This window comes from Dipodomys ordii, unplaced genomic scaffold (assembly GCF_000151885.1).
Source record: "Dipodomys ordii isolate 6190 unplaced genomic scaffold, Dord_2.0 Scaffold12, whole genome shotgun sequence".
Classification (NCBI taxonomy): Eukaryota; Metazoa; Chordata; class Mammalia; order Rodentia; family Heteromyidae; genus Dipodomys; species Dipodomys ordii.
The window spans coordinates 3,648,227-3,658,941 of NW_012267228.1; the positions used below are offsets into that span (position 1 = coordinate 3,648,227).

Here is a 10,715-nt window from a genome sequence, read left to right on the forward strand (position 1 = left end):
GGCACCATGCTGCCCTCGCAGGAGGCCTCCAAGCTCTACCACGAGCACTACATGCGGAACTCGCGAGCCATCGGCGTGCTGTGGGCCATCTTCACCATCTGCTTCGCCATCATCAACGTGGTGGTCTTCATCCAGCCCTACTGGGTGGGCGACAGCGTGAGCACCCCCAAGCCTGGCTACTTCGGCCTCTTCCACTACTGCGTGGGCACCGGGCTGGCGGGCCGCGAGCTCACCTGCCGGGGCTCCTTCACCGACTTCAGCACCATCCCGTCCGGCGCCTTCAAGGCGGCCGCCTTCTTCGTGCTGCTGTCCATGGTCCTGACCCTCGGCTGCATCACCTGCTTCGCGCTCTTCTTCTTCTGCAACACCGCCACGGTCTACAAGATCTGCGCCTGGATGCAGCTCCTGGCAGGTAGGGAAGGTGCGCGCGCAGCCCCCAGAGAAAGGCGCTGGAGCGGGGGAGACTCCCTGGAGGAGTCGGAGGAAGACGCTGCTCCTCCGCGTCGCCTCACTCCTTGGCCAGCCCCGGGCAGCGCTTGGGGGAAGCTGTGGTTGAGACTCAATGACCGAGAGACACCTTAGGGTGGGAGCCTGGGACCTGGACACGTGGGCCCGTGCGCATTTGTTGGTGGGTTAGCATTCTGTCAGCGTCCCTGAGGGTCTCCCTTGGCCATCTTTGTGGAGTCGTTGTTCTGAATGTAATAGATGTTCTTAGGTGTAATCAATTTCTGTTATACTGAAACACACACACACACACACACACACACAGCTCACTGTGAGACAGAGAATCTAGAGGTCTGGCTTGGACCTCCAATATAATCGAGTTGGGTGTTCACATTACTTTCTTGAAGCTTGAGTTCCCCATCTGTAAACCATCAGGGATGACCTCAACAGGACAGAGGAAAGTATCTGTGCTGAGTCTCCTAGAAAGGGTGGAGGACGCTGTGTATTGGTGTCCATCCAGTGCATGGCTGGCAGTACCAGGCTGTGGGGGGCTAGGAAGGGGAGGTCTCCACCTGTCCAAGGACGTCCTGGTCCATGCAGGGAGGGTCTCATGCCGTGCCCAATGGGAGTGAGTCTCTGAGATCCTCTGGAATATTTGTCTCAGACTTAGTCATCTCTTCCTCAGATTCAGAGAAGGACCTTTTGGGAATGAGAAATGCTGAGACAGTTTACCAGGATCCATTAGAGTCCCCTGCCCCCGCCCATTTTTCGATTGAGGAATGATTTTGAAGACTCAGCAACCTGGGTATTTGCCTAATTGCAGGCCTGGGGGAAGTGAGGCCAGGTGGGAGGGAGACTGGTAGAGGCCAAGAAACAGTGGAGCTTAGTGGCGCTGTAGTTCAAGTGGTAGAGCGCTCGCCTTGAGTTGAAGAGCTGAGGGACAGCGCCCAGGCCCAGAGTTCAAACCCCACGACCGACAAAAAAAAAAAAAAAAAAAAAACCTATATAGAAACAGTGGAGCTCTCCGGGGATGAGAAGAGAAGACAATATCTGATGATCATGCATCAAAGTGTTTTTTCTTTTAATGTTAAGCACCTCCAAATACTCAACAAGTGTTTAACCCTCCCAAAGAGAGGGAGGTGTTATATCACTTCCTGGCGATTCCACTACTTGAGTACTGCAGGGAATTTGAACATCACTGATGGGAAAGCCTCCATCTTTTCAAGGAGGAATGTGATTTTTGGAAATGGCTTGACATTGCTCAGGGTCACGTGTTGAGAACATGAGAAGTGATCATATTTGGAATTGCCACTTGGGATGAAAGCCAAGGAGGAGAACAAGGTCACAGGACTGATCTGCCTCAGAGGGCCTTTACAAACACGGGGAAGATTTACTGGAAGAACTCTCCAAAATTCTAGAAGAATTACTTTAAGGAAGGAAATATATCTCCAGATGTGAGCATTCTCCTGTCTTGTTTCAGCCTGGCACTGGTGGCTCATGGCTATAATCCTAGATACTAGGAGGCTGAGATCTGAGGATCGTGGTTCAAAGCCAGCTTTGGCAGGAAAGCCTGTGAGACTCTTTTTTTCTTTTTTTTGTCGGTTGTGGGGATTGAACTCTGGGCCTGGGCACTGTCCCTCAGCTCTTCAGCTCAAGGCCAGCACTCTACCACTTGAGCCACAATGCCACTTCTGGCTTTTCCTGCTTGTGTGATGCTGAAGAATCAAACCCAGGGCCTGTGCATGCAAGGCAAGCACTCTACCAGTAAGCCACCTTCCCAGCCCCCAAGAGCCTCTTCTCTCCAATAAACCACTCAGAAAACTGGAAGTCGAGCTGTGGCTCAAGTGGTAGAGTGCTCACCTGAGCTGAAGAGGTGAGGGACAGCTCCGAGTTCAGGCCCAGAGTTCAAGCCCCACAACCAAGCAAAAATAATAATAATGTCTTGTTCCAAATCCATCTCACCCTCCACTCAACTTAGATGTGGGTCTTGTAGAATCTTTGAAGATAGCGCAGAAGGAGATCTGTGGGATATGAGTTACTACTCTCATTTTCAGTTGTACCCAGAGAAATGATATTGTGTGTTTCCAGTCTATTGTTTTTTTTCCTCCTAAAGGCAAGCTGGAAAGAATATATGCTTAGCTAGATACCCTCACCCCCAATTCATCAACTGTAATTTGATGTCTGCAGATGGGATCCTGATCTCTTAGCCTTTAAATTCTCTGTAATCCCTGTGGGTTTGTTTAATCTTGGGATTTGATTAACTGTCCGGTAACCTCCATGTAATCAGCAAAATTCAGGGATCTTAGCAATGACTCCTTCACCTTCCAACTTCTCTCCCTATGTCTTAGAAAGAGGGACCCTGAGCATACTCAGTCACACTGTGATCAGGTCTAATGCCAGGTTCTGCCACCCCTGACTCCGGAATCCACCCTCCCCGGTGTTCCTGCCTCACCCCCCGAGGCTCAGGGGGAAGTTGGCAGAGTTGAGAAGTTTACTGCATTTTGCTCAGAGATATTTGAGCTCTCTGGGAAATGGAATGCCAGAGGCCAGAGTTCTGGGTGGGAAGTTCTTTCCTGACTCTATCTTTGTCTCTCCACTGTGTTCAATAAGACCTTTTGGGTTAGATCTGTTTCCTCCTCTGGGAATGCCAGAACAGTTAGATTACTTGACTCAAAATATCTCTTTCAGCCCTGTGGGGACCCTAGATAGTTTCATTCCAAAAGTGAGCCATCAGTCATCTCCAGAGGAACTGCAGAGCAGCTAAGAGCTTTGTTTGTTTCATACAGAAATCCAAGGGGCCTGTCATATGATTCTTGTTCTTGTGAACTTTGATTCTAAGGAACATTGCACCATTAGGAAAATACAGAGATATTTATATGTCTTCCCCACCCCCTCTTGCCAGTACTGGAGCTTGAACTCAGAGCCTGGGCACTGTCCCTGAACTTCTTTTGCTCAAGGCTAGCACCACTTGAGCCACAGCACCACTTCCTTCTTTTTCTGTTTATGTGGTACTGAGGAATCAAACCCAGGGCCTCATGCATGCTAGGCAAGCACTCTACCACTAAGCCACCTTCCCAGCCTATATATGTCTTTATTTCTTACCTGCTCTTGGATCATCCCTATGTTAGGTGTTATAGTATTGAGCTGCCTAAGACATGCTGAGGGCCTGGCATGCCTGAAGTGGGATTCTGACAAAGCTTGCTGTCCAGTTGGGTCACTATATTTGTCAGCAGTCTTTGCAGAGATAAGTGACAGAAACTCAACTCACACTAGCTTAAATATATTAAAATAAAGAGCCTAGGGTCTCTTTTCTTTTCTTTCTCAGTCATGGGGCTTGAACTCTGGGCGTGGGCACTGTCCCTCAGCTCTTCAGCTCAAGGCTAGCAGTCTACCACTTGAGCCACAGTGCTACTTCCATAGCATAGGGTTTCTTGGCTCATAATAATTTGCAAGTCAGGAGTGTCTGGCTTCAGTCATGGATGGATTCGGATGCTCCAATAATATTATGAAGAATATGGTTCTTTTCCTTTCCTTTTTTTGGTCTGAGACTGGAATTCAAACAGTATCTGATGCTTTTGCTCATTGGCTGATGCTCTACCACCTGAGCCATGCCTGAAACCTCTTATTTCTTTGTGTGTGTTGGGGGGGGGCGGGGAGGGTATGTGCCAGTACTGGAGCTAGAACTCAGGGCCTTTCATTCTCACTCAGCTTTTTCACTCAAGGTTGGCATTATACCATTTGAGCCACAACTCTCCTTCAGGCTTTTTACTGGTTGATTAGAGATAAGAGTCTCTCAGATTTGTCTGTGCAGACTGGCTTCCAACCACAATGCTCAGATCTGCCTTCTGAGTAGCTGGGATTAGAGGCGTGAGCGACAGATACTCACTATCTACTTCTTGGTTCCTCTTTACTGGCTCATTTTAAGTCCACTTCCTTCTTGAAGATGATACATCAGGGCACTGGCAGCCCTGAATTAACATCACTTCAGCTGTGGGGAAAAGTATGATTGTAACCAAAGTTCTAGGACTGATTTTTACTGACCCTGCTTTGGCCAAGTGTCCACATCTTAATGAATCATGAGAACTTTATTGCCTGCGCCATGTGCTCATCCTGGAACAGCACGTGAATTCAGCATGGAGAAAGGTCAAATCCTGCAGAGCAGATCATGCAGGATGACTGTTAGAGGGAGCTGTGGGGGAGCTGCCTGCAGGTGGAAGCCTCCTCCCCCTGGGCAGGCTGAGCAGTGATGCATGCTGGGTTGTTAGTGGTTGGCTGTGACAGGTGGGAGGCTGGGTGGGCAGGAAGAGCACTCTGAATGGAGAGGAGCATCATGGGTGGAAACGCAGAGGTGAAGCCATGTCTGATTCGAATGTGACATCCATATAGAGCCAGGAGAAGAGATTCAGGGGGAACCCTGTATGTCTTGGGCCACATCAAGGAAGTCGAACTTTAAAGTTATTCTGGTACTACTCCACAAGAAAAATGACTAACATTCTGAGCTTTTAATCGATGTATCCTATGGTTCAATCCTCACAATGGTCTTGTGGCCCCAGTAACATTATTCTTATTATAGAGACCAGAAACCTGAGTCTTGAAGAGGAAAACATCCCTTGTTCAAGGTCACAGAGGTGTAAGTGGTGGAGCCAGGGTCGTAACTCGGTCCTGTGACCCCAAGCCCATCAGGAGGGGGGACGTTGAGGACGTGGCAGGATGTTGGAGAGCTGCGGGGACTGCACAGAGCAAGGGCGCTGCAGTCTAGGGCTTCTCAGGATGTCTCTGCTTCACTGTCCTCCCGTGTTCCCGAGAATGTGCCGTGCACTGGCTTCTTGACGTCCTCACGCTCGTTGTCTTCTAACTTTCATCTGTTCACCCGACTTGCTCAAGGTCACACGTCAAGCTGAAACTCAAAGTCCAACTGGATCTCTGAAGCAGAGCCCCAGAAGTAAATAACACAGATGACAAGTGAGAGCTGAAAGCTCCAAGTACCCGCTGGTACTGGTGGGCTGGGTGAGATTTGCCTTGAACAGGTTCCTGACAGCAGCAGAGAAGTAAGCTGAAGAACAATTTTGGACTAGAAGGTGCTCTACTGCTGAGCCATACCTCTAGACCCTTTTTGTGCTGATTATTATTTTTTTCTTATGCTTGTACTGGGGCTTGAACTCAGGGTCTCGAGATCTCACTTGGCTTTGCTCACAGCTGGTGCTCTATTAACTTGTTTCTGTTTTTTAACTGGTTAAGAGTCTCTCAGATTTGTCTGCCTGGACTGACTTCAACTGCAATCTTCAGATCTCAGCCTCCTTAGTAGCTAGGATTACTACATGAGCCACTGGCGCCTGGCTTGAAAGTATTTTTGTTTTTGGACTGGAGTTGGAACTCTGGGCTTCCTGCATTCTGGGCAAGCACTCTACCACTTGAGCCACCTTCCCAGTTTGATTGATATTCTAGAGATAGATTTTCATTACCTGATGCACTTGGACTGTGATCCACCTATTTTGGGATTCCCACTGTAGCTAAAATATGCACCACCATGACCAACTTCTTCTGTTGAGATGGACTCTTGCAGACTTTTCTGCCTGGCCTCAAATCACAATCCTCCCAATCTCAGCCTCGCACAAAGCTAGGATGACAGGCATGTACCACCACACCCAGCTTGCTTGCTTGGTTGCTTTTCTTTCTCCTTTCCCTCCCTCCCTTCTTTCCTTTTCCCCCTCCCTCTCTCCTTTCTTCCCTCCCTTTCTCCTTCCCTCCTTTTCATCTTCCCCAACTTCTTCCTCCCATGTGCTTCCTTCACTTCATTCTTGTGGTGACCCTTTCCAGAAGGTCTCCTGTACTAGCCTCAGGGAATCCTAAGTCTGTGCTCAGTCTAACAAGAGTCAGGAAGGAAACCAGATCCTTACCGTATGACACACGAGATGACTGAATTACCCACAGAGTGTTCTGAAGCGTGAAGTGAACTTCACACACAGCTAAAGACAGCCGGGGATGAGTAGAAAAGAGAAATGCAAGCCAGGTCAAGGCCATGAAGGTGAAAGGCATAGAAGTGGAGTACCCTGTGTGTGGGGAATGGTAAGTGACTAGTCTAGGCAGGGCAGAAGCTGGGACTAGGAGTTTGTGTAGGAGCTGGGCCATGAGACCTTCTAAGACCTGGAAAGGAGTTTAGACTTTCTAGGGGGGCAAATAGATGTGGTTTTTAAAACATGATCAAACACTAATTGTAAAGTCGGGGCGGGGGGGAGAATTCATTGTGATTGTCTTATTGTAAGTGTTTATTTTTTAAAATATATTCTGGCTTGCCAAGTATATGGTTGCAAATAATACCGTTGAATCCAATGAAGTCTTTTAATTTTCTTGATAGTGTCCTTGAAGCACAATTTTTAACCTTATGCAAAGTCCAGTTTACCTATTCTTTTCTTTGTTGCCTATACCTTGTGTGGCCTAAGAATCCACTGCCAAATCCAAAAGCACTAAGATTTACTTGTATGTTTTCTTCTAAGGCTTTTGTAATTTGGGGTCCTATATTTAACTAAGTCTTTGGTTCACTTGGAGTCGATTCTTTGGGAAGGAAGGAGTACATGCTAGACATTTGCTCTACCACTAAGGGGCACTTTCAGCCCCTTGAGTTAAATTTTTTTTTTTTTTTGTCGGTCGTGGGGCTTGAACTCTGGGCCTGAGTGCTGTCCCTCAACTCTTAAGCTCAAGGCAAGCGCTCTACCACTTGAGCTACAGCGCCACTTCCGGTTTTCTGGTGGTTTATTGGAGATAGGAGTCTCACGGTCTTTCCTGCCCGGGCTGGCTTTGAACTGTGATCCTCAGATCTCAGCCTCCTGAGTAGCTAGGATTACAGGCGTGAGCCACCATCGCCCGGCTCTTGAGTTAAATTTTGAATGCAGTATGTGCTATTGTTCTGCATGTGACTATCCACTTGTCTAAGCACCATTTGTTTTTTGTTTTTGCTTTTGGCTTCTTGGAGATAGGATCTGGCAATGTAGTCTAGGCTAGCCTTGAACTTTTGATCCTCCTACCTCAACGGTTCAATATTGGGATTTATAGGCATGATGATCATGCCTGACTCCAATCACCATGTATCGAAAACATCATTGTTTGTCCTTGTCAAAAATCAATTGAGCCGGGCGCTGGTGGCTCACACCTGTAGTCCTAGCTATTCAGGAGGCTGAGATTTGAGGATCATGATTCAAAGCCATCTGGGACAGGAAAGTCTGTAAGACTCTCATCTCCATTTAACCACCAGAAAACTAGAAGTGGTGCTGTGGCTCAAGTGGTAGAGCACAAGCCTTGAGCTGAAGAGCTGAGGGACATTACCCAGGCCCAAAGTTCAAGACCCATGACTGACAATTTTTTTGGGGGGGGCCTGAATTCTGGGCCTGGGTGCTGTCCTTTAGCTCTTCAGCTCAAGGCTAGCGCTCTACCACGTGAGCTACAGCACCACTTCCAACTTTTTTCTTTTTGCTCATGTGGTGCTGAGGAATCGAATCCAGAGCCTCAGGCATGCAAGGCAAGCGCTCTACCTCTGAGCCACCTTCCCAGCCCAATTTTTTTTTAATCAGTTGAATTTAGTTACCTGGATCCATTTCTGGACTCCATTCTATTTCGGTGATATGGATTTGTGGCAGGCAGTACCAGACTGTCCTGGTTATTGTTAGACTGCAAGTAGTTCTGAAGTCTGGGAGTGTGAGTCCTCCCACTCTGTCATCTATCAACCCTAATGCTGTCACAGGCCCTGGGACACCACTCACCACCACTTTTGCCACACTGTTATCAGATATGCATTCCTAAACCAGGGTATTCATAACTTGGTCACGCCTGTGACCCTAGCTACTTAGCAGGTTGAGATCTGAGGATCTTTGTGTGAAGTCAGCTGGAGCAGATAAATCTGAGAGATTCATCTCCAATTAATCAGCAAAAAGACAAAGTGGAGGTATAGCTCAAGTGGTATAGCACCAATCTTGAGCATCAAAATTAAGTGATAGGGCTGGGAAGGTGGCTTAGTGGTAGAGTACTTGCCTAGCATGCATGAAGCCCTGGGTTGGAATCCTCAGTACCACATAAAAAGCAAAAGCAGGAAGTGGTGCTGTGGCTCAAGAGGTAGAACACTAGCCTGGAGCAAACGAAGCTCAGGGACAGCACCCAGGCCCTGAGTTCAAGCCCCAGGACTTGCAAAAATAAAAATTAAGTGAGTGTGTGAGGCCCAGAGTTCCAGCCCCAGTACTATCATATACACAGGGAAGTGAGTGATTAAAATCTGCCCACATCTAGCTGGGATCCGTATCAAAGAATTTGTGGATGTACTTTCAAGCTACCATGAGCGATAACATCCTAGCCACTTGTTTCTGTCTCTTGTTCTTTTATTCAGTAATATATCTTGGAGATTGTTCAGTTTTACCTGTTTCTTAACAGATATATAAGCTTTTATATGAATGCATGACAGCTTAGTTAATATTTTTTTATATGTAACTGTAACCCCTCTGTACATCACCTTTACAATAAAATAAAAATTTTAAAAAGAAAAAATAAATTTTATTTATAATATGTTGCTATAAGGATTTGGTGAATAACATATATAATTTGGTACATATATAAGTATAGGCTAGAACAAAGCCCCATAGTGGAATTGCTTGGATGAAATGGTATAATGGACAGATCTGTAATCAGTGCCCCCCATGGAGATGATATAAAGTTACTTTCTCTCCAGCAAGTGTGATAGTTCCCCTTTCTCCACATCCCTGCCAATTGTGTTATGAAATATTTTGGGTTTTTTTCCCCCAATCTAATGGGTGAAGGCTCAGCTCTCAGTCTTATATTAGTAATTTAACTTTTCTTCTTGTGAATGAGGTTGAGTGACTTTTATATAGAATTTTCTATAGAGTGTCATTTCAAGAATATTGTTATTGTCAATGGTAATTTTTCCTCATTGATGTGTAAGGTCTCTTTATCTACTAAGAAATCGAGCCCTTTGTGATAGGAGTTATAAATACTATTCCCAGTTTATCATTTTAAATTTTTTTTGGAGGTGCTAGAATCTGAATTAGGGTCTGTAGCTCACTTGGCTTGCTTGCTTTGCTGGTGCTCTATGATTTGAGCCATGCTTCTAGCTTAGTCTTTTGCTGGCAAACTTTTCTGCTGAGGTTGGCTTCAAACCACAGTCCTCTGGGTTTAAACTTGCTGACTAGCTAGGATGACAGGGATGAGCCACCAGCATCTGGCCTAATGTGTGTGTGTGTGTGTTTCTTGTAATGTGTGTGTGTGTGTGTGTGTGTGTGTGTGTGTCTTGTAATGTGTGTGTGTGTGTGTGTGTGTGTGTGTGTTGTGTGTGTCTTGTCTTGTCTGTCTGTCTGTCTGTCTATCTGTCATGGGGCTTGAATTCTGGACCTGGGCACTGTCCTTCAGCTCTTCAGGTCAAGGCCAGCACTCTACCACTTGAGCCATAGCGCCACTTCGGGTTTTCTGGAGGTTAATTGGAGATAAGAGTCTCATGGACTTTCCTGCATGAGCCCCCAATGCCGGCTTTAAAGTTTCTTTATGAGGAACCCTGCTTGCAGTGAGGATGTAGCTTAATGTTAGAGTGCTTGCCCAGCATGAATAAGATCCTGGATTTACTTTTTAGCCCTGCAAAAATAATAAAGGAGCATGTTCATGCAATAACAGCACCAATCCTTTCCTGAAGGCAGAGCCATTGCAACCTAAACACCTCTACAAGGTCTCATCTCCTAACACTTCCAAATTGGGGATCAAGTTTCCAACTCATGAACTTTGTGGGGCACTGTCAAACCATAGCAAATAAGTAACAATGTCAGGGACTGCTAAGGGCTGCTTGTGAACATATGTGTGTGTTCTGCCATTAAGAACACGCTTAATAAATGTTAACTATTGTTATATGAACTGAAGCAAATGTTTTTGGCTCCAAATTCTGATGGTCTGGGTGAACAGAAAGGAAAGGCTGAGAAGTGGGGAAAGTTGGGAATAACCTAGAAAACTAACTAGGTTTGGCTTATGGAAGGCCTTGAAAGTTGGGTTTTGGAGCCAGACATAGTGGTGCACACCTTGTTACTTTGGAGTAAGGGTAGAACAATCTTGAGTTTAGGGTTAGCCCAGGCAAAGTCAATGAGACCCTGTTTCAAAAACAAAATAAAGGCTAGGCACAGGTGGCTCGCACCTGAAATCCTTGCTACTCAGGCAGCTGAGATCTGAGGATCATGGTTCAAAGCCAGCCTGGGGCAAGAAAGTCCCTGAAACTCCTTTTTTTTTTTTTTTTT

The 10,715-nt window shown here is 46.5% G+C and overlaps 1 protein-coding gene across 1 annotated transcript in view; it reads left to right on the plus strand.

The window, feature by feature from the left end:
• Positions 1–6: 6 nt before the first annotated feature.
• The window catches only part of Lhfpl4 (lipoma HMGIC fusion partner-like 4), a 27,956-nt gene continuing 17,247 nt past the window's right edge, over positions 7–10,715 (plus strand). Inside the window, exon 1 of the mRNA XM_013010352.1 lies at positions 7–412. Within this exon, the coding sequence (XP_012865806.1) occupies positions 7–412 (406 nt within the window). The remainder of the gene's footprint in view (positions 413–10,715) is intronic.